The sequence below is a fragment of the Echeneis naucrates genome, chromosome 21, assembly GCF_900963305.1.
Source record: "Echeneis naucrates chromosome 21, fEcheNa1.1, whole genome shotgun sequence".
NCBI lineage: Eukaryota > Metazoa > Chordata > Actinopteri > Carangiformes > Echeneidae > Echeneis > Echeneis naucrates.
The window spans coordinates 19,848,905-19,873,934 of NC_042531.1; the positions used below are offsets into that span (position 1 = coordinate 19,848,905).

A 25,030-nucleotide genomic window follows, 5' to 3' on the forward strand; every position below is an offset into this window, starting at 1 on the left:
AATGTGCTAGACAATCTGCTTCCGTTTGCCACCATTCTTTTCAACTCACCAAGCTCCCTTTCTTGATCGGAGGGGTCCCTGGGCGCCCGATGAGGGCAGCCCTCAACCTCCTCCCTACCAGCCGACGCCCAGCCGTCCTGCTGCCCTCAAGGTACCAGGAAAGGTTGCATCTTTCAGCAGTCAGCAGGTGAGACCATGATCAGTCATGTGGGTGAGATCCCAGCACGATGCAAACACAGTGATTTCAGTTCAGAACAACAGAGGCAACCCCTCACTTCTGACTTGCTGCTACAAAGCCAATAATCCACTTTTAAGTTCTGTATTCAGTGTGCAAGAAACAATCCAAAAGTCCTGGAGGTGGCTGTGAGTGCAGCGACCCATCATTCATGTCAACAACACCACAAGAACTGTTCCGCTGGAGTCTGGACCAAAGAGGGCAGTCTGCTAAGCTGCTTTGAAACTCAGCTAAAGGATTTAAAGCCACACATACACACACACCCAATGATGCACAAACACACACACACACACTCATCCTGACCAGACCCAGCTTAACAATGACCATTAATCCAGCACATATGACTGTACACACACTGTTGTTGTTTGGGCTCATCACCTGTGTTTTGATTGTTGAATTACTGAATGGGGCTCGAAAATTGGTTATCCCAGTAAGTTAGTGGGCAAAGAGTTTGTTACAGTGTCAAAATGTCCTCTGTTAAATAGATTTAAACAGAAATATAAATCTAACATTTGTCCCCCCCCCATTTTCTCCCCATGTATTTATCCCAAAAAATCTTCTCCGTTTAAAACTGCGTCACTGACCTTTCTGCTTTGTCAGCTATCCACTCCACTGGCATGTAGTGCCACGTTAATATGCTCACTGCACACCATGATTACTGTAGGTAAAACCCATTTGCCTCACAGAACATATCTCTTTTGAACAGTCTATCAGGTTGCGCTGATAAATGCTGATAAAAAGCATTTACAATATGCTGCAGATGTTGCATGTTATGCAAGAACTGTTCCAGTATTGTGTATGCATGTGTGCGTTTTGTGTTTCGAGACATAAATGTCAAAGATCTTGTACTTCAACTCATCACAACAAATATGTTTCATTTGGATTTTGTTCAGAGTATATCAGGAGGATGTGATGTGATCTTTTTCAGAGATTGGGATTTGGTGATGATTTTGCAATATTATATTATTGAAACTGTGTTGCGACTAATGTTGGATTCAATAAGTGGTACAATTACACCAGGTATTATATTTCATTAGTGACCTAATGAGACAGAGCTGTGGAAAAACATATAATTATGAAACCATTTTTTTATCCTTATTTGAAAGTGTACATAACAGGTAAAAAGAAAGTATTTTCATTGGGAGGACTAGTGATGTAGTTCTGGTTAGTAAAAAAAAAAAAAAAAAAAAAAGCTTTCATTGATGGACAATTCATGGAGAATTTGCTTTGATAACTCGAAAAGGTTCAAACTCTTCTTCAAAAAGTAATAAGTGAGCCTCTTTAAGAACCTTTTACTCACTGCTTTGGCTGACTGTGTGTTAATCCTCACAGCAGAAGTCCACACAGTCGACAAATTATCCACATATACTGTTAAATTCCTTCAGGGATGTTCATGTAGCTTTAGCAATGCTGTATGTTTATCTTGAATGTTAACTAATACATGATGGTCCCTTCAGAATAAACAAATCTTTCAGAATCTAATATCTCTCATTTAAAAAAAAAAAAAAAACTTTAGAAGCAAGTTACCAGAATAATGTCACAGGAAGTAACAGGAAGAAATGTCACCCAGAACTATTGATGATGATATCTAATTTTAGTATCATGATGTCATTATTTTATAGATTGATAATTTTAATATGCATTTCTTTTAATTTACTTACTTCCTTGGATTTTCTAACTGAAACAGTGCAGATAGAAGCTGTGTTTATTGCACTCTGTTTATGCCTATGACCTATGACCCAGAGGATCAAAGAGCAGCTTAACATTGTAATGCAGAGTTGACAGGAAATGCTTAAGGTCCAAGCTGCCAACAGAGACCAAACAAGATGGCTGTCCTCCTCTGTTTTAGGGTCAGCTATTACTTACCTACAGATCATGCAACAGTATGTATATTCATGTATTGAAGCCGTAAATGTGCAAAGTCCACCAATGTTGAGCAAAAATGATTAAAGATCCCATATAAGTCAGACGTCCTTGTCTTCTTTTATGGCTTTTATTAAAGCAGATCAGTGATTCTTTCACTAGATTAATATAGAATAAAGTGCTCACTAAACCTGCAATGCTCACAGTCTGTATTTAGAAACTGAGCCTTAAAACTGTCAGGACTCTATTTTTTAATGAATGACTTAGAAAACAGTTAGCCAATCAGAGGAGAGGCTCAGAGCTTCCCTTCTGATTGGATGGCCTGCTGCTACTATAGCAGCTAGAGAGAAGCCTCAGAGAGGTGCTGTAAACCTACACTTACATGTTTTTGGTTTTTAAACTGCAAATATTTCTTATGGAGATCAGCTTCAGTTTTTACAGCTTAGAGTAAAGACTGAAGAAGACATCATGGATGAATGTGTGAAAAACATAGAATCTTAAAAATGTGAGTGTGTTTTGATTTGCTTACCTCTTTCTGTTGTCTCTCCAGCTCCTTCATGCGGATCTCTCTGGCCTCTGCCCTTGCTGCCCTCTTTGCTGCCAGCCTGGCCTCAGCCTGAGGGGGACGCAAAAGAAATAGAAACATTGAGAGAGAAATAGAAAAGGAGAAGTGAGAGACTAACTGATTTAGTTAGCTTCAGATGTCACATATCTAATCTAAACATCGAGAAATGCTGAACTAGCATGAGAACAAAACTCCAGTTCCTGGACAGAGTGAGATTTGTGTCACATTGTTCAAGGGTCGAGGTACCAGATGTTAAATTAGTAGCTGACGGATGGCTAAAAATAAACGGATTGTTCATTGATTGCTTCAGTGTTGTACAAATGAAGTAAAATTTGAGCTATGCAAATAAAGAGTCGCGCCAGAGCTGCTGAAGGAGTCCATTCACTTTAGTGTCACACTACACTGGACTACTATTGTCTATAAACTCAGAACATCACAGGTCCTTTAACCTCTGATTACATCTACTGAACTGTATTTAGAAGTAAACAATCCTGTGAGGATCTTCTCACATACACCAATATCAGTGTGTAAATGAGTCTATGTATTTATATGTCTGTATTTGAGGACATTGCTTTTTTCTCCACTTATCACTCGGGTAAGAGCAGGGCCTTTTCCTTAAAAGGATCTCTGTCAGAGTGTGTACTGTATGTGTGTGTGTGTAAGCATTTCCTTCCTCTAACTTTGTGGTACACACTGTGTGAAATTGCAGCATGTTTGCCTCTAGGTGGGGTCGCTGTAAAACCTCTAATGCAGCCTCCCTATGTCAGTCACCATGACTGAGCAACAGGAAAAACAGACAAAGAAAAGAGTTGGTTTCAAAGGAAAAGCATCACACACACACAAACACAACAGAGGAACAACATGGTTATAAGGACTTAGTCACTATTAATGCCTGACAATTTTTTTGTCCATATGAGACTGAATGTGTCATCAATTTATTTTTAAAACATTATTTATTTAGTTTTTGTTACTAAAGACTTTAACCAAAATTGTTTGTTTTGCAAATGATCTTTCAGCCCACAGATTGATGGCCCCTGATCGATTTTGGAAGCCTATGATAAAACTGCAACATACTTCAAAGTAAAATAGAAATATTTATAACAGCAATGCAAACAGAGCATCCTGATAGTTGTACACGATCAGTAGTGGTGTTAGTGGTTTGAGCAAGTGGCTCTCTGGTTTGTCTCTTGGCTGGCTGGACTCTGAGCTGCTTGTCAACCACTTTCTATCTCCCCATTTACTGTCTCTCGCCACTGTCCCCTTAAAAATAAATAAAACACAAAAAAAGGTCATACAGTGCAAAGATTACCCCCATTATTCTAAACCACTATATGAAGAAACTGCACTACGGTTCATAATACAATGTGATATCATGAAATGGAACAGGGCCTTCCTGTCCTGCCTTATGCAGTTTTGTTATTGTCACAATGTCAACTTGGTGCACCTCCACAAAATACTTTGCAAACTGATTTCATCATTCACACTTTTTGCCGCCTTCTTCTTCACTAAGTGGGGACAGTCCATGGTTCAAAAGAAGCATGGTACTCTGACTTCAGACCATTTAAACCAACTCCCTAGAAATGTCTGGTGTCAAATGAATGTCATAACTTATGTATGCTCTGATGCAAACCACATGTTGTATATGAATATATGAGAGGTACCTGAAGGTAGACATCTAACTAAGCCAAAGCGCAGTATCTTTTCCCCTCCTTTTTTATAGCTATTTAAAATGACCTACATGGACAGATGCTTAATCGAAACTGTTCTATTTCAGCACAATTTCAATAGAGCAGCTGTTCTCCAGAGAGCCGATGAGCTAGTTCGTTACAAAAATGGAGACTCTAGCACTTAAATATGAACTTTGAAATGCTTCATATGTAAAAAGAAAATAAGTGTTTAAGAGAAGGTTCGTTTTAAGTATGTGTGTGAAGGCGGATTATGTAATCTTGTGGATCATCTCCATCCTTCTGATACTGGCATGCAATTTTGTTAAACAGCCTCTATATGATGAAGCCAAAACAACCATGGAACTTTTTAATTAACAATTGTTTATAGGATCTTATAATCCATGTGTGTCTGGCGTGTCTGTCTGGTTTTTTACAGTCAAATTACCACGAGGCAGTTTCCAAAAGCCCTTCAGACATTCAACAACCAAAGAATCCGGCAATTATAAAACCTGGAATAAGTATCTTGTTGAAAATCAATAATTCACCAATAGCATTCAGTGGAAACAATTGTCACAGAGAAGCTGGGAGCTGAGCTGTTAAACATTTACTTGGCTTTTGGCTTTTTTTCTTACTTAAGATTCATAAGTCTGATGACTAAATTACTTCATCTGGTTACACTAACACGTCACACACAGGTTTCTGAAGAGCTCTTTTGAAGCTCAGTTGTCTTCCCCATTGTCACCACACTGATCCAAAAAAGGACAAAGGGGCTGAAGACTTCAGTGCACATTGGTTGGTGGCACTGTCACTTTAAGTCTCTAAAATGCAGACTAGTGAGTTACATAAAATGCACCCCCTTGAGTTGCCATGAAGGAGGACATTAGCTGTAGAGACCAAAACTTTTTTGTGTCAGATATTACTGCTCAATTCTAATACACAGTTAAAAATCAACTAGGTTTGAAAAGTCTGGCTTAATAACAGGCTTAATAAAAGGATAAAAGTCAATTTTGTACTCACTGATTAGCACCCACATTATTATTTGAGAAGTGATAGAAACATTTGGATAATGTGAGGACAGAAATTGGCAAAATATATCGATCTAGTTATTTTTAGATATCTTAATGTGGAAATGTTACATATGATAACTTTAGAAAGTCACTCGAAGAATAAGAAATTTTCCAACTTTCTGAAAACAAAATTTGAAAATTAGTTGAAAGATGCTTCAGTCAGACAAAATATGGTTTTATAGCGCCCTTTATAGCTCTACAGTGTGCAAGCAGTGTACTGATGTGACTGCAGAAGACAGCTGTGCTGGTCTGGCTTCTGTCAACCTGATCCCTTGTTTCTACTGACAATATCTAAGGTCTTCAAGTGCCAGCACAATTCAATGCCATCAACAATGATTCCATCTGAGCTCATTTCCCACGCCCTGAATACCAGCCTTCAGTAACCAAAATGGAAGGGTATTTTAATGACGACTGGTGATGAAAGAGGGGACAAAGGGGAAAAACAAAAATAACTCTGTCCATTTCTGCCCAGCTTGGGAGTTGACTGAGTTAAAATGAGGTGGGACCATTAAGAGCATTTACGAACACAGTTTTTTTTATTCTCCAGTTGATGACGGTAATGACTGATGTTGCAGAACCTTGTAATTCTCCCAAATGCTTACTAAAAGGGAGAGGCTGAGAGAAAGAGCAGCTTACTACATTGCGTTCACAGACTTAATGTCGTCTTTTTCTTAAAAAGTGCAGATTTAAAACCATTAAAATCCTGTAAATAAAATGTAATAAAGCAACAGCTGGAGGGTAGAGCTGCAAAAAGTCAAAAATTGTCAAATTTTCTGAAGATCTTCCCCTCAGGCTCCATGTGGCACTAACACTGAGATGCAGCCACAGAAAAAATGTCGACCGTGCTGAAGAGTCTTAAATCTTTGTTCTATCTAATGACCATCTGGGGCAACTCCACTGGTTGTAAAAATAAGTTATATTGTATTGAAGTCTTTGTGAAAATGGGCGTATCTCTCACTTGACTTATTAGCTCAATAATGTTTTCCTAATAGGTTTATGGTCTCAGTCTCTAATTTCAAGTTTTCCTGAAATAGTCCATGATGTTTATTTTTTAAAACTACGATCTGATTTAGTGGAAAATAAATCATAAAGCAGGGAATGGTTAGGGGGTCATGTCTACTAGATGATTGACAGACTGTGCCACCCAATCAGCATGTGAGTATGGAGCAGGTCAGATCCAGCCTCATTCCTCCTCAGCTTCACCTTCACTTCCAAACATGGTTTCTTCTGGTTTCAAAGACCAAGTCTGCGACAGATTAAAAACTGGAGGCTTCTAAACAGCAGTTCGGCATACCAATGGTTGATGTCAAAATGAGTTGACACTTGATTGGAGCAGGCTGTAAATAGCTTGTGAAGTGAAAACCAAGGTTAACTGTACCAGACAGATCTGATTGGTCTGAGTGTACAGATAATAACTGAAGGCCACTAAGAAACACATCAAAAACATATCAATTCTTGCCTTCTCTAGGATTTAGTGACCGGACAGTAAGGTGAAACTTAAGTTGGGGGGGGGGGGAAACCCTGCTCCTGTCTGCCTTGTTGATGTGTACGTCAACATCAAGCTGCATCGCAAACACATGAAGCAGCTGCGGCACTCTCAGACCTGTAGACAAAACAAATAGCAACTGTGCATGCTACTTTAGGCCAGGAATAAAATAAATAGTACATGTTCTATAAATAAAACAATGCAGCCAGCCAGGGTTTAGAAAGGGAAACCATAACAGAATGTTTTCCCCAAAGTTCAATTTTGTTCTGAGCGACACACATGCAATTCTAGGTGGTCTGATGCTGGTGAGGTTACCCTACAAAACGCGCTCCAATGCGCCACATGTGTGATGTTACCCACATGTTTCCAGTTGCTTCTACATTGTGTGGTCATACTTGTTTTACCTTCTGGATGTAACAGGAAGCTTCTAGTAGCCTGAAAATGTGGCTCCAGGCAACAGGGTATGTTGTAACTCTCACTGCTGCTGAAGCATGATGGGAGCAAGGAGCAGGAAGTTACACAATGAGCACAGCAAACAACAGGAGAGTAGTAGCAGGGAAAAATGTCTGACATGCTTATTTCCAAAAGGTGATGTATTTCTCTCTGCAGCTTTCATGGGTTCAGAGTTACTTCTTCCCTCTGGGTAGTCGCACCCAGGGAGGGGAAGTTACGTCAAAATGAGAAATACTTTATTAACTTTGTTGTACACTTACACTGTTTGGATGAATCCATTCTTGTGACTTTAATGTAATGTCACAATTGATGTTTATTGAACATTATATTTGATAATATGTTTAGAATATATTATAATAGTTCTCATTCTTTGATAGTATATTTTGATACTACAGCCATTCATTTAAACTTTGGATTCAATGTTACGAATGTTGATTTTGACCATTTGTTTCCCTTTGCACTTCCTTGCCCGTAGCATCATCACTCCTTGGTCAGCCTGTGCTACCATCAAATGTTCTCATTGCCAGTATACCTGCATTCAAAACACAGCTCTCTGAGCTTTGGAAGAAAACTGAGCCATGGTGGATAAACAGGAAGGAGTTTGCGATAGCAATCTGCAATGGGCTGTACAAGTGATGATGTCATCAAGAGGAAGCTAATACAGGGCTTCCACTTCCTTTTAAGGAGGCGTGAGTCTGGTGAGCCAAGCCGAACTGAAGCCAGTGAGTTGTACATGTACACGTACACGTACACACACAGACACACACACACAGACACACACACACACACACACACACACACAAACGGAAATACACAAGTGATTGTTTAGGTAGTTAATGCTTGCTTAAGTGCTTTTTGGTATAATGGGTGTCCACTGGAAAATGTTAGTCTGCCTGAGCCAATTTCTGGGCTGCAAAATTAACTGGGTGGACAGGCAAGAAACAAAATGCTTGCTTAAAAAAGCAGCATTATTCAAACATCGGCATAAAACACAGTGGTTTGGATGGATGGGACACTGTTAAAAACTTCACAATTTATTCAGTGAAGATTTGACTTGCTGTTGCTGCTTGTCCCCTCTTTTAAAGATTAATTTGGCTGTGACTGCATGAGGGTTTGTGGCTTGCTGACTTGTTCCTGAGATGACCGCAAGAATGAAAAGGGGATAATGTGGTGGGCTTCCCCTTCCTTGCCATCAAGTCTCAGACAAATCCTTTCTAAATACTCAATTCTCATTAATGCTTCACTGAGCATCTGACGGCCACCCAGCAAAAACCCAGAGAGTTAATCCCCAGTTTAAGTTATCTTCTCATTTAAAGCACGCAGACAAATCAGAATCTTGTGTGGAACCTGGGTTGCTATGGATTGAGGAGCTAGGATGTAGAACTATAAATATTAGGAATTGCAGAAATTAGATTAATTATTTGAAAGGAATATTAAAATAACTGTAACTTTATTGAACCACATACTACCACCACCCCCAACACTGGGCTTTTCATGCTTACCCAGAGAAGCCAGTGTCTGACTCAATTGAACGGGATATTAGACTTTAATCCTGGAGCTCATACAAAGTCTGTTATGGCCAACTGAGTTGACGTATAAATAGAGCAGGTCATTGTCCTGAGAGCAAACAAGTGATGATGTTTCTATCCTGCCTCCTGCACCCTTTAGCCTGCCATAAGCACTCACCTCTGCCATCAAACCAAACACAATGACTTCCAGTTGGTTACACGAAAACATGAAAACAGCTTTATTGTCTCTAGTAATGCCTCCCGCTTTCTATAGTGCCAATTTCAATTTTACTTTTTCAACTGCTCAATGCATTGGCTAAACACCAGCCATAGCAATTAAAATGTAAGAGCAAAGTTTGCCATAATATTTGATGATTCATGCTCCAAAGTAGCCTATGAGCTTTTGCAAAAGTGCAAAAGTGCAAAAGTGAACAAATGACAATGCCACAAGAATTCCAAAACCATTTTAAGTACCTTTTGTATACACTCATCAAAAAGAGATGCCATGTTTTGCTTGGGTAGCCTGATCTGACCATTTGTATATTAAAATTCAGTAAATCTTGCTGCCATGCTGATCAACCTTTCTGAATGCTGTGCTGTCTGGTTTTCACTTAGCATTTAAGAAATAAGGAGATGTAATGCTGTTTTAACAAGAGTTCAATGGGGCCATTTGACAGCTTTGAAACCAAACAGAGCCTTTAGCTAACACCTAAAATGGTTTGCATGAAATCTCCATGCTTGCCTATGGAGCTTGTCTTTGTGACAACAGCCCATGTTTGGTCAGTTTTAAGAGTTTATACTTTGATGAGGAACTCCATTATGAACAAATCATTGCTGTGCATAGATGCATAAAGTGTTATATGTCAGATGCATAAAGTGTTATAAGTGCTCAAAATAGGAGTGGAAGTACTTTTGTGTGTGTGTGTAAATAAATAACCTTGAAAGCAGTGGCGGCTGGTAGGTGGAGGGGGCTAGGGCGCCGCCCCCATCAAATCAACAGATGAAAATAAAAAAATAAAAAATAAATAAAATAAACAAACAAACATGCTGTAAGATGCAAATCATTATTAAAAGATGGTGTTATTTTTATTGGGTGACTGTCAATAGTAATTAAATGTTGTTTAAATATTTATTTGGTTCTAAAATGTTTTTTATTTAATTTTACTCACTTCCTGAAGGACGCCGGTAAAACAGAATCCAGTGTAAGCCCTTGACCATCTGATAAGCATGTGACCTGAGGCTCTCTCTTAATGGGTTTGAATTAGATTCCTTACGGGACGCACACAGATGTGTCCCGTATGTGTCCAAGAAACATCAGAAGTGAATCAGCGATCAGTATTGTAACTTACATCTCTATGTATTCCAAGGTAAATTGCGCCCCCCAAAAAAAATTTCTAGCACCAGCTGCCACTGCTTGAAAGTAATCTACCATTTCTCAGAAAAATATCACATATTTTGACTTCAGGAACATAATTCTTTGACTAACGAGTCAGTGTTTTTCAATGTTTGCTGTCCAGTTAAATTTATCAACCATCACAGCACAGGTATGTGCACACATACACACTAGGCTTCATTGACACTGTGACAAATCTGGGTATGATCTCTAGGTGTGGAACATGCTAAGATGCAATCTGTACTTGGAGCTTCTAAAAAAGAAGAGTTTGCCTCAGGAGTGTACATCATTGTAGTGGCACTCACTACCTGAAATCAAACTGATGTGACATCTCTGCAGTATATGACACATGATTGTAAGTCTCTTAATATTTCTCTAGTGGACAGAGAGGTCTCCAAACAAACTAATATTATGTACATTTTCTGAATATTGTACTTATGATACACAAGATTGTCATTTTCTTGCATTAGCAAGTTGACTGGCAACAATTGTAATAAGAAGCAAGTCTGCCCCTTCATAAATTTAATTTACACATCAGATAAAAGATTGTGAGTGGCCGCATAAAAAGGTTAACACAAAGAGATGTTAGCATCCATTGTTTAAATAGGGACAATTCATTTTCATGATTGAAGGAATCTCAATTGAATCGAAACAAAACAAATTCCAGGAACTTCTTTTCAAGCGGTCTGTTTTGGCCAACTTGATTTTTTTTTTTTGCACAAATGGAGGAAATTACAGGGATCAAATTGTACTGTATAGAGAGATTTGTGGTGGAAATGATTAACCTTTATTAAACAAACACAAAACCACAAGACACAGGTGTGGCTGTTGGATTGGATTGAGATCGGTAAAACCTACATCAGCAAAGTAGGCTGAGACCACAGTTGATTAGCAGTCATTGCCTTGATTTAAAGAGCCTGTAGATCCTTGCTAAACTCACAGGTGACTTTCCTGTTATGATCCCCACTCAGGACAGTGAGGGAGTGTTTGCTGTACATTGATATGTCCCTAACTGTGTTAGCTTGAAAAAGTTGGCATGCCGCTACTCTTCACCCATTTATGGATAAGTTTGGAGGTCTTCGGTGGTCAAGAGAGTTGAACTTCTCCGAGACCTATAGGTGAAAGACCCCTTATTTTTTGCTATGCTGAAAATTGTTGAACAAGGTTTAAAAACAAAAACAAAGAAACAAACTACAAAAAAAAAAAAAAAAAAAAAAAAAAACAACCCTAACAACACCAATTGTGCAACGCAAAACTTGAGCACAACATATGCTACTCTAGTAGCATGCCACTTTGTATATAGTTTGCTACATGTGAGTAAAGAATACAATCCATTAAATACACCAGGACCATGAATCTGAAGCAGCAGCAAGGAATCCAGCCTCATTGATTTTTTTTTTTTTTTTTTTTTCCATATTGACACCCGTGCTTGTCCTTCTGAAACGCATTGAACATTTTGTCTCGACCTGAAGTATCTCCAAGAAGAGTTCAATCAGCAGTAACAATTTAAAACCTATAGGCATTGAAGATCCTTTAATAATCAAAGGCCCTATAATATCTTTATGTATTGACATTACACATGTGAAATCAGATTGTAAATTTTATCACATCATGAATATGTGGTAAAAGTTTAAAAACAATTACAGGCCGACTGTGCACGAGTAGTGAAGCCAGTGTACATTGTGCCATCCTCATGCTGAAGTAAAACTGAATGTTTACACATGGGTTTAAACAGTTTGACAGGAGGAAAGGTACCAACTCCTTAAATACAGAATTACTGCTGTGTGGTCTCCTCCCTCTTGATCCAGGTTAACAAAATCAGCACCTTCTCCTCTCTTCAAGCCAGCAGTATAATACTGTTAGGCCAAAACTTTCTGTAACACTGCCCATCACTTCTATTCGATTTTCATACTGGTTGGATGGACAGTTGGTGTTGTCACATCCCTCTTCCTCCTCCAGCCCAACCCCCACTCACAAGCCAAATCTAAAACTGGGGTGAAGCAACAGCTGATCTTTCAGGAGCATCTATTTTTAAAACTACTTTTCAGAATGGGTAACTCATCAGGGCTGACATACCATCCTGTCAGAGGACTGCCAATGAGGGACTTGACCCCGATGCAACTGAAAAGGAACAGACTTTCTCTTTGCTGCACAGAAATGGCAGCAATTAATGTTTTTTTGTTTGTTTGTTTGTTTTGTTTTTTTGCTGAAGTTGGTACTCACTACAACAAGAAGCAGATGAGGATTCACCTAGCCTAGGGAATCTCACGTCTGGATATTATCTCTCTACTGCTGAGTAATTGTGCTGAGCAAACTCCCAACTCCTTTAAATTTAGCCAGGTGTCACTTACAATATACTGTACAACAACAAGAAACGATTACCAGCTACAGGAATGTGCAACCTCAGGCAAACTACCCCAGGGTAAATAGTCAGTAAAGCAGTAGTCCAATTCCTGCAGTATTTAGGACTTTTACCACATGCATTCTCAGCTAAACAACAATGACTACAGAGGGCTGGACGGTTTCCATGTCAGTTAAAAAAAAAATAAAAAATCATATGCAAATTTGTTGAAACATCCGGATTGGGTTAGCAGACAACCAACTTCCTCCCAACTGCACAAAGCTTGTTAGAGCTGCCCTGAATTAGATGTGGAGTTCAGGTTCGCTGAAGAGTAAAAAGAGCACATTTTACTGGATTAGAGGAAGCAGGGTTCACACTAAAGGCAGAATAAATCAATTTGATTTGCCTTTTTTTTGTGGAAAACATTCTACAGTTCATTTCTCTCACACAAAGCGTGCAGGGTATTACACTTCAAAGAGGGCGACTTCACTCAAAGACACTTTGGTTTATACCTTTTAAATTTATAAACATAACGCAGATGAGAGACTTTGAAACATTATAAGCCTGTCACAGCATGACTTCACCACCTGAAACAGAGCGTTTCCCATCTGGCACTGTCAAAGGATAGTACAATAACTCCTGCAGGTTAGCACATGAAAGGCTTCAACCATTTTAGTATGCTCTGGGTCCCCTTACTTACAGCTGCTGCTCCCCTGTACTTTACAGACTGAAGGACTGATAGATATTCATGTACAGTAAAATAACAATATTCACAGCCAGAGTTTAAAGCACATGCATCATACATCACATTATTTTGTGGATAGCAGTATCTTTTTGTTTAAATTCAGCTATTGTTATTTCCATTTTCCACTCTTCAAAGTCTACCTTCATTTAATGTCTAATGACTGTGCACAGACAGGCTTTTTCTATTCAAGCACATTGTAAATATTCTGGATGGGATGAACCAAAACAAAAAGAGACGCACACACCTTATTCAACTATGTTACTGGGTAACATTTATGCCAAACAAGATTCACGCCTGCACAACACAATGTGTGTTGATTATATATATTATATTATATATTATACTGTGTCAAGAGAGAGGAAACCAACATGTTAATAGAAAAGAATAGTGAAATAAAATAAAAATAAATAAATAAATAAATAAATAAAATAAAAATCACCAGCAGCAAATCTGTCTGCCCTAAAACATTTTACCAAAAGTAAAGTTACTTCAGAGCAGAGATGGAGATTTACAGTTTAAGGAAGTCAGTGTTGGGAAATCATTGATTATTTAACATTTAGGACGCAAAAATATTTAACCGGCAACAAAGAATCGGGAATCACGTTTAGGAGTGGAGGTGCTGGGCTCATGTGTTTCACCGGACTGCAGCATGGTGGTCTAGAGGTGGGCTAAGGATCGCGACCACTTAATCGTCTCTTTCCTGTTTAGCCCAACCGGAATTATTAAATGTTACACTTTATGGTTATATTCTCACCTCTCTCGCTATGAGATTCAGGGCATCGTCCTCCGCCGTCGACCTGTCTTTCTTGGTAGACCTTTTCCGTCCTGTGCCTTGGGTCCCCATGCTTGCTCCCTTTCAAGACTCTTCCCCACTCGCCGCGGTTAAAGTCACTCTGGTAGTCCAACAGCGCAGAGAATCCAAACAGAGCCGGACACGGAGCCAATGGCTCTCGTGTGTCGCTAAAATGTCACGTTAAAAGACGAGGAGGTGAGAGAACCCGCGGCTGGTCGCGCTCACAGCTTGGGTCATTGTCATACATCCGTCTGCTCTCGTCTTCCTGTAACCACGCCGCCGCTCGCGACCGGAGCTCGCTTCACACTGTGTTGGTGACTGCAAGCATCTGCCCCACGTGCGCGTCTGAGGCGTTCACTGACATACAGGGGCAAAGTATCTCAGTATCGGTTCACCAGACCCTTCTAACCGAGCCAACTCCTGCTCTCTCTCTCTCCCACACACACACACACACACACTCTCTCTCTCTCTCTCTCTCTCACACACACACACACACACACACACACACTCTCTCTCTCTCTCTCTCTCACACACACACACAAGTGTTTATTTTTATCAATCAACACAAACGGACGTATTCATACACTCAGACCTGGGTCACTTCAAAAACCTGCACACATTTTTTGCTGCATTCCCGTGATGTCGGATATATGGGTCTCTGCTGTAACTCGGGCCATTTCGACAGGGACCCGCTGACCACCATCAGTGCCCGTTAGAGTGGGGCTCCACGTGTTTTAATAACGTGTTGTTTTTTTTTTAATATATAATAATCACTGCCCCCCCACCCCCCAAACGCAATGTCATAGTGCATGACTATTTTTCTCAGGCACGTTATTGTAATTAAAAAAAAAAAAATAGCAAACACACAAACTCCAAAAACTCCAAGGAACTAAAATTACAGTTCAAGAATAAAAACTATGAGTAATTAAGTTCCAGTGGTTGTGATAGGTGTTTTAAGTATAGCTAGCTCTGTTTTACTATCAGACAATGGACAGACAATTTTTTTCAAAATCTCAATATTCTTGGCAAATTAATTATAGCTAAAGTATCCAATGGGTTTATGCGTACATTTACAGACAGGTCTACTTTATGTCTAAAATTTCTTGAAACAGAAGCTTCATGTCCATTCTTTAAATTATAGGTTGATTTGCCTGGCTGCTAGTTGCTCATAAGTGGTTTTTCACATTAACCTTAAAACCGGTGTAATAAGAGGAATGACTAAATCTGTTAAAATAGTAACATTTGGCCGTGTGAAATTTCTGGGTCAGAATATTCACGCAGACCACTTGAATGGAGCATGAACCTCTGGAGAGGGACACCATACATGTTCAGGGGTTTAGTTTCAACCAGAAACCACAGCTCCAGTATGGGCCATCGCACTCTCTCACACTCCCTCTGCTATTTTTAATGATGGCCAGCCGGCTCTAAAAACAGTCTTGAGTTTCTTAAAGAGATAGACAAGACCTCATTGCCGAATGGGTTGACAGTTCCAGTCAAACACAATCTAGATAATATAAGTCTGATGTAATAGTCCAGTATCATGTGTCTGTGACAGTCTGGGGTTAGTTCATAGTGACCTCAGTCGATCTTAATAACTTGTGATATGACTATTTTATCATTTGGAACTATCGCAGTACCGAGAACCTGTCTCTGTGCTTTTTCTACAGTCTGATGTCATGAAATGTGGAATTTTCAGTATAAGTTTATATTTGACACATTTTGATACATAGTTTGTACTCTGCATTACATCATTCCAAGTTTGGATACTATGTGTCTATTTGTTGCGATCCCTCTATGTTTGGCATCTATGCCTTTATAAGATACCACAACTCTGTGGTAACTCTATGAGGTCTGAGATTTGCCCAAACTCAAACCCAAGTGTGGTGAGTGAGGTGTGAAGGCTGCAGAAGTCCCACTGCCCTGTTTTCTGCCTGTAGGAAAGTAACCTGGGTTCATCAAGCACTTTTAGTGGAGCATTTGAAATTCAGAAAATCTAAGCAAGTTCAAACCAACAACAACGAACAACTGATAGATTTTTATAAATGAGCACATAAGTTATAGCTTTTAAGCAATTAGACAGACTACATCATGACTATGCTATAATTGCAGCCAGGCTGTAATTAGCGCTGTGCTGCCCTCCTGTGTTGAAAAAGTGTCACGACATGAAAACCATAGGAAGAATGAAGGCCAGCTGCAGCCTGTGCCAACTCCTGCACAGGTAACTAAGGGGTAATGATTTATGCCTCTAATTTGTGAAATATCAGTTTATTGTTATTTTTGTTGTTGTTTAAAAATAGCTTGTTTTATTAATGAGATGATTCATGGTGTTTTAGAAAGAGGTCTCTGTTTTAACATATACAACTTCTGTGGGAAAATTTGAGATGAAATCAAACTTTGTGAAAAAAAAAAAGACCAAAATTTCCAAAAAGTCTTTCAGTTTCCATTTTGATATAAAAACATCTCTCATAGTGTCACAGATGACAAATGTGAATTTTACAGGCACTATCATCATGCATAGGAATATGCTGAACTTGTTACTGTGTTAAATGGTTTGTGGCTGTGAATACAAGGAAGTGAGATTGCACTGTCTGTGTTTTACAAGTCAAGGCTGGACTTTGGTTTTACTTCTATTTTGTTTTAACCAGGCAAGGCTTGGTGAAGCACAGAGCTAGACAACATCTTGACTGTTGGTCATTTGGAGAAGCTGCTGTGAGTAACAGGAAAAACACCTACAGGATCAGAACGGAAAGACTGTGCTGGAGTCACTCGCCTGGGTTGAGTTTTGCTGTTGGCAAGTTAATTAAACCTTTTGATGGGGGAGAATCTTCCGAGGGTTCCAGGAGCTCAACTCCACTCATCTCATAGCCCAATCCGAACATTAAGGGCTAAGATGGTGCTTCTGGGAAGCTCTGGTGTTGGAAAGTCAAGCTTGGCACTGAGATTTGTCAAAGATGAATTCAAGAGTGCATCACCCACTGTGGGCTGTGAGTTGATGAACACAACATTGGCTTAACAGCACACATACTGTAATGTATCAGCTCTGAAAAGTGTTGGATGTTTCCTAGATGTTTGAACTTAAGATTTTTCTTGTCAAAATTGTTTGACATCCTGTGAATCATGCTTATCTGTTGTTTTGCATAGGCCATACATGATCGTTTCTTTGTTAATTGTCCAACAGTTAAATATCCACCAAACAGAATCTCTAAATGCAGGAGACTGTTACACTTCCAATTTTTTAAATAAGGAACATGTTACATACACCCTAATTCAATGTAAATACATTAATCTATACATCTAGTCCTCATTCCACATGTGAGGAAGTGAGGGAGACACAATTTTGAGAACCTTTCTTTTTTGTATTAGCATTCTCTGCTTTGTAGGTGAACATTTCAAACTTAAACCATGGTTACTGCATATATTAAAGTTCTAAGAGCTAATGTTTCAGATGTTAGCTGAAAGGTATGGTAGTTCATGGTTACAGGAGAGTTGTTAAGTTTTAACTGTGCTCTGAATAAAATGCAAAAGTAATACACACAAATGCTCACAAATCTCTGACGGTGGAGCAATTTCTTTCGGCTTTACAATGTTAAATGGCAGAAAAATGTTACTACTTGGTTTCACATTTTGAATACAAGGTTTTATAAGAAAGCCAAGTTTCCAATGTAATGAAAAACAAACATAATTTTCTCATACCCAACATACTCACAATCAACATTTACAAATGATCATGCTTCACATTCTAATGGCCAAAAACAGTGGCGAACAAAACAAAACAAAACACAACTTGTAATTTGTTATACTTTAGCACATCAATGTGTAACAATATATATGCCCAATTTCTATGTTAAACTAGTCTGACTGTATTCTGCCAGCACCATCATAGACCTAAATACCAGACATGAGCGTGATCGTAATCATCTCATCTATGGTGAACAAACTTTTTTTCATGTTTGTCATCCACAAAACCTTTATCACATTTTTGTGTTGTGATTTGCTAATACCTACAAAAAATTTCACTTTCTCTATAGTCTCGTAGAAGAACCAATTCCTCATGTGTCAATCTCGCATTGCTTCTCCAGGTGCCTACCTGACCCGTGTAGTGCATCTCAGTGATGTCACACTACGCTTCGAGATATGGGATACGGCAGGGCAGGAAAAATACCATAGTATCACCCCACTGTACTACAGAGGAGCCCATGTTGCGCTGGTGGTGTATGATATCAGTAAAAGGGTAAAAGAAGTGGAAGACAATTGGACGAGGATATGACTCACTTTGGGTACTTTGTAAGTAACACTGTATATGATATGTTTGCGCTTGACCCATTATAGGAAACATTTGCCAGAGCTCAAATGTGGCTCAATGAACTGCAAAAACAGTACATCCAAGGATCTACGGTCATGTGGCTGATAGGCAACAAGACAGACCTGAATCAGGAGAGACAAGTCTCTGTGCAGGTACAGACAAACAAAGTAACACCAGAGACCGAGTCCCATTTGTATCTTGCCCCATTAACACACAAGCTCTGGTTTCTGACATACAGGAAGGACGGGCTCTGGCCAGTGATAAGGGTTTATTATTTACAGAGACATCAGCCCTGTCAGGGAATCAAACCACCGAGCTGCTGCTGGCTCTGGGTAAGTGAAAGTACAGGATTGTCATCTAATGGCTTAGTGAGTTTGGATGAGTGTGTTTGAGGGCGCCAACAAATGAGGAGCTTTTCTTTTAAACACAAGTGACTATTGCTCTGCAAAAATCATGTGATCGTGTGATCATGTCAATCAAACTGGGACGTGGAACTTTAATGCAGGTTAAGCACAGGCCCACCAACAACAAACAGAGAGTCCCAACATTGAGGAAAGGGAGGGAATTATGATCGTGACAAAAAAAAAAAAAAAAAAAGATAAAAATAATAATAATAATAATAATAAAAATAAATAAATAAATAAAAAAGGAAATGCAGCTTCAACTGTCATGGGCAAAACCAATGCAAGGCGATTATACAGATATGGATGGCTGCTCACTTATGTTTCCTTATATGAAAGGACTTGAGAAAGATGCCTTTAAGTAAAATATGTTTGTTAAGGCAGGAGCAGGAGCTCTTGAATCATCCTTCATGTTTCAAGTATGGATATTTGACTCCTGGGTAGGGCAAAGGGGATTGAAATATATGCAAAAACACTGTTGCTTTTCCTTTAAAGCAAACCAAACCGACTGAATGCTTTCATATGCAGACAAATTTGGGTCTTCATACAAGAGAAAATTTCTGAATAGCCTGATGGTCAAATTTCAAGGGGTTTCACCTACCACTAGGACCTGGCATAAACTACCGCAAGAGGCAAATGCACCTGATCATTATCATCATCATCATTAGTGATCATGATTTACTGGCAGATTGAGAACTATAAAGTGCAATCTGTGAGTCCAGATCTTTGTTGTCTTTAACTGCTTGATCTCTAAAATGTTTTCATCCTCCTGTGTATTGTGATTAAGCCCACAGAGTGTATGAGGGTGTTGGAGCACAGCAGGGAGGGCTGTCAGAGTGGAGTGTCACAGCACAAGCAGAACTGCACCATAGAGAGAGATTCAATCCTGTTGCGTCCTGCTGTAAAGTTGGGCCCTGAACTATGTCACTCTATGTCATGTCTTACTTTCCTGTTTGTCTCTGTCAGTTCAATGTGGTACTAAGTTGATCAGCAGGTATCAGTTTATCAACAGCATTGCATTCATCCTTGTTACGACTGGTCATATTTTTTTTTTTTTTTACTATTTGCATGTGATCAAATTTGAAAAGGGTTCATCCAAGCAGACCTAAGTACTTCTTTTATATTGGTTTCCACTGTGGCTGGATTCTGCTGCGCAAACATCTAAAATGATTTGTTTGATTAAAAGATTAATAATAGTTTGATTAATAAAGCCAGGAATACTGTAAAAAGAAAGTCAGAAATTCAACTAAAATTAGGTAGTCAGGTAAAATGAAATCTAGTCTGATTATCTGGCCACAGGGTTAAACAGGCAGGCTGGATCTGAGAACAATACACCTACCAACAAATGTGAAGCTAAACACAGCATGGTCGAATAATAAATAAAATTCAGAGCTTTTTTTTTTTTTTTTTTTTTTTATAAGTGCATGATGAATTTGTATGTATCACAAACTAGGAGGCGTTACTGTTGTATTTTAAGTGCTTACATGTAGAACAAACATTTCCAACACCATTATATTCCAAGTTTTGCGTGGCAAGATATAGTTTCCTGTAAAATGAGGAAACTTTTACAGTTTACCTTTGAGCATTGTGGCCTAAAAAGTTGAGAGCATGTTTTCTTTAAAAAATAATGAATGTGACTATATAACGAATGTATTGAGAAAATCAGTTTGTAACATCAAGTACTAAGTTTGACGATGCAACGTGAATTTCCTAATAAAACGAAGGTCAGCTGCTACATTTTGAAAAGCAACATGAATATTCTTATGAAAACTACCATTTCCAAAATTAACTGTGGAGATTTGTCAGGAAATATGAATTTCCTATTAAAATGAACATGTCCAACAGCATTAGCTGGGCAATATACAGTAATAGTTTGAGACAAAACTAAGTTATTTTACCTTTGGTGTTGTAACCTAAAAAGCTGACAACAGAAGAATGTACAATGAATGCATTGAGAAAAAAAGGTTTGTAACATTACCTGCTAAGTTTGGCCATGCAAAATGCATTTCCTATTAAAATGACATTTCTAACATCATTAGCTGGTAAGATTGATTGTCCAACATGAATGTTTTGTTTCGAACCAGAATTTGAAATTCAAGTAACGCAAGTCACAACACAAGGTAGTCACATTTACAATTCCACAAACAGAAACATATCGCCTGCACAGACCTCCTTCAGCTGACAAAGATCAGCTGCCTACATAGCCCCTTAATTCAACTGAGTAATTAGCCTGGGCAGAACCAAATATCATTCAGAAGATCTATGTTTATATCATTTAAATCAAGTAAATATTTATATAGCGGCAAATCATAGCAAAGCTACATCAAGGCACTTTACATGTACAGCAGGTATAGACCAAACTCTTTATAAAAAAGAGGCCCAACAGATCCCCCCATAGGCAAGCACTTGGCGACAGTGGGAAGGAAAAACTTCCTTTAAGAGGAAGAAACCTCGGGTAGGACCAGCCTCAGGGGAGGCAGTTATCTGCCTCAACTAGTTGGGTTGAGGGAGAGTGAGAGAGAGAGAGGGAGAGAGAGCGGGAGAAAGGATTTTCAGCACAGGTGAATAAACTAAAAGGTTATCCATAACAAACTGTTATACCTAATGGAATGTGTTTTCTTAAGCTGTTTATTGATCACTCCAAAGCAGAGAAGTGCTTATTAACACACTACATTAAGCTCTCAACCATTCCCACAGTCATGATTTAACCCTTGACATCAGCAAGGCCATCATCAATTGCATAAAAGAAGGAAGTGGTTGGTGGAGACCTCCTGCAGTGAATTCTGCAGACTATGGGAGTTCCAAGATTCACAAATGAAACTTTATTATAGCTGAACACAAACATGTTAGAAAGATAGTTTCGCTTTTGCTAAACATTACTGGGCTAGCTTTAGCAACTACCACATAGATTCGGCAGCACAAGTGGGTAGAAGGCTACATTGAAGAGGGCCAGAAATGGAAACTACAGTCCCTTTTGGCCTTATAAATGTATCAGCAGGATAAAATGAAAATCTTAGTTATCTTCAGCTAACCTGTGCAAAGAATACATGGAGGATATATTGTGACCAAACATACATTATGATACTAGTGGGCACTACTAGTACTAGTACTAAAGTTTGAACTTGAAGTTTTCACTGCCTTTAACTCATATCTATAGCTATATAATGTAGCTGACATTAGCTATATTGAGCTAAGTGATACATTGTGGCGAGCAATCACCGAAAACATTTGCTGTTTAAGTGCCATAGTTTTAACTTTATAAGGCCTATAAGGCTAGCTTCAGTTGCTAACCCTTGTAGCTAATATTTGCTACTGGCTGCTGGGATGAAGCTACATTAAGTGAAGCGACCAGGGAGGGTGCTGAAGTCATATGCCCATCAGCTTGCTGCTGTATTCACCACCATCTTCAACCGCTCACTACAGCAAGCCACAGTCCCCACCTGCCTGAAAACCACCACCATAATCCCTGTGCCCAAATTCTCTGTCATCACAGGGTTGAATGATTACTGGCCTGTGGCCCTGACACCGGTAATCATGAAATGTATGGAGAGACTGGTGTGGCAGCATGTCAAGGCCCATATCCCACCTGGCTTTGACCAACATTAGTTGACCTACAGGTCCACAGACGACGCCATCTCCATCGCCCTCCACTCCGTCCTCAGTGACATTGAAAGCCCCAGGATATACGTCAGGATGCTCTTTGTTGACTTCAGCTCGGCATTTAATTCCATCAGCCCCAGCTGACTGGTCAACAAACTGTAGACACTGCAGCTTGGAACCTCCCTTTGTCTGTGGATCAAGGACTTCCTGACTAACAGACCCCAGCATGTCAGGATGGGCACCTCCACATCCTCCACCATCATCGTCAACACTGGTGTTCCCCAGGGCTGTGTCCTCAGTCCAGTCCTGTACACACTGTACAACCACAACTGCGTCACCACCCAATGATCCAATAACCAAATTTGCTGATGACACAACCATTGTTGGACTGATCAGCAATGATGCACATTAGAGAGTGTCCTGACCTACGGATGCACAGTGTGGTATGCTAGCTGCACTGCATCCGAGAAGAAACAACTGCAGCAGGTCATCAAGACTGCTCAGTGGATCATTGGCTCCCTGCTCCCACCTGGAGGAGATCCATTCCAACTGTTTCCTCTGAAGGGCCAAAGAGATCCGAGATGACCCAGGACACTCTCTATTCTCCAGCCTCCCCTCTGGCAGACTTAGAATTCTGAGAGCCTGCACCAACCGGCTGAAGAACCCTCTTCCCCATGGCTGCAGAACTCATGACACCAGCCCTCGCCAATTACACACACAATCCCAGCCCAATGGACAACTGCACAGACTATGTATATAACTATTTATGTAAAACATTTAACTTAATTGCACTTTATTTTTGTTGCCGTTTTAATTTATGACATGTGACATGTAGCTGCTATCTGTCAAGCTGCAAAACGCGGTGAAGTGCGTTGCAGGGTGAGGACCCAATTGCAGGAGCCAGAAACCAGGTAGGTGACGAAAAGAAGACTTTAATCTAAACTAAATTTACGACATAAACTGAACAAGAAAACATGGACAGAGCATGGGGGGAAAAAAAAAACAACAGGCATGGACAAATCTAACAGAGCATGGGCAAGCAACAAGGATCCGACCAGGACTAGACTGAAAACAGGACTTAAATATACAGTGCTAGACAAGACACAGGTGATCCACATTAGGGCATGGAAGGCAATCAACATGGGACACAACCAGGAAGTAAAGTAGCAGGGAACACGAAGGAACCAGGACTACAAAATAAAACAGGAAGTTACAAGGACAGGACAGAATTAACTGAAAACCTGACACTATCCAAGAGATGCTGCCAAGCAAAATTTCCTTGTATTCTGTACACTGACAATGAAGCTTCTTATCTTTTCTTAATTGTAGCATTAAGCTATTTCAGTGTTGGTTCCATTTGGTAACTGCGATGCATGGCTCTCATGAAGCTAAAAATGTGGTGCCACTAACAGACATAAGGCCAGCAGCAGCTATTAAAGCCTGCATTTAAAACAGGATAAAGACATCACAAAGCTACTATGAGATGGTAGCTTCTGAAGATGAAGTACAGCTTACACTCAGTTTTTTGTTATTCTATTTTGCGCTCATCAGTCTGATGACGATGTCTATCGGGATGCAGCCACGAGTGATCAAAGTCTTACAGTGTCCTGCTGATTTCTCTTCTTTTTTTAATCTTCAAAGAAGCACTGAGGAAAAGCTCCAGAGAGGATTGCATGTGAAAAACCAAGCTGGAATCAAACTGGCAATGGCAGAAAATTGATGAAATGAATGTACTGACAAAATTTTACAGAATCCAAAAAAAAAAAGAAAGAAGAAAAACGAAAAAGAAAAAAACAAACAAACAAACAAACAAAAAAAAATATATAGTAAAACAATAAAACTAAGACAGTAAAAGGCTAATGATACATGACTACCGTCATCTTCATCAGTTGTCTTTCTCAGAGAAATATTTGAACAAGCTCATCTGAAAATGCAGCCAGCAGTTAACACATTATGGGGTGTAGATATTAACTTAATATCAATTAGTTTACCCACGTTAGCGTCAGAGTTGGCACCTGGCCCAATTAACTTAAGATACCGGTATGTTACGTAATGTTAGCTGGCCATCAGTACTTTTTGAATGTCTATTTAACTTTTAAAATCTGTTATGAGTTATCTTAAGCTAATAAGTCTGCCTTTCCTCCCGTAAGTCGCTGCCCTATTTTCCAGAAGGCCTGATGTGACGTCATTTTCAAGGCCGTGCTCTCACGAGTGTCACCAGGCTGTGCTGTTGTGGTGTATTTGCAACAGTTAAAATTAATAATAAATAAATAAAATGAAATTTTAATAACTCTTAAATTAATGTAGAGGAAAAATTGCAATTGCATTGGGTCCTCTCAACTCATCAGTAAGAGCTGAAGCGAGCACCGTGGCAGCAGATGATGGCTGTATTGGTTCCTGTATTTTACTGTTAATGAAAATAACACCGATGTTGAAAATTAGTCCACACTACCCTTCAGAATAATTTTTAACCTTTATTTAAATGACTTATTTTGAATGCAGATTCTTTTTGGCTTTAATGTAGTTATGTTTGGAAACATTTTGAAATCTTTACAATATTTGCAATCATTGCATTCTAGTGCTCTTACTCCCTTTTGTGATTAATATTTA

At 39.3% G+C, this 25,030-nt stretch overlaps 2 protein-coding genes across 3 annotated transcripts in view; one reads left to right on the forward strand and one right to left on the reverse strand.

Moving 5' to 3' along the window:
* Window positions 1-14,511, reverse strand: part of lrrfip1a (leucine rich repeat (in FLII) interacting protein 1a) — a 37,113-nt gene extending 22,602 nt beyond the window's left edge. Inside the window, exons 1-2 of the mRNA XM_029530865.1 lie at window positions 14,078-14,511; window positions 2,628-2,714 (exon numbers count right to left, since the gene is read on the reverse strand). Of these exons, the coding sequence (XP_029386725.1) occupies window positions 2,628-2,714; window positions 14,078-14,167 (177 nt within the window). The 5' untranslated portion in view covers window positions 14,168-14,511. The remainder of the gene's footprint in view (window positions 1-2,627; window positions 2,715-14,077) is intronic.
* A 2,274-nt stretch (window positions 14,512-16,785) lies between these two features.
* On the forward strand, window positions 16,786-20,227 carry LOC115062325 (ras-related protein Rab-17-like). 2 transcript variants are annotated; one of them, XM_029530966.1, is made up of 5 exons: window positions 16,786-17,100; window positions 18,196-18,347; window positions 18,446-18,571; window positions 18,658-18,751; window positions 19,608-20,227. In XM_029530966.1, the coding sequence occupies exons 1-5, from the start codon at window positions 16,929-16,931 to the stop codon at window positions 19,736-19,738; spliced, it is 675 nt and encodes a 224-aa protein (XP_029386826.1). In that variant the 5' UTR covers window positions 16,786-16,928; the 3' UTR covers window positions 19,739-20,227. The 2 variants fall into 2 exon arrangements, with proteins under 2 accessions (XP_029386826.1, XP_029386825.1); XM_029530965.1 differs by having other exon boundaries at window positions 18,446-18,751.
* Window positions 20,228-25,030: the final 4,803 nt, after the last annotated feature.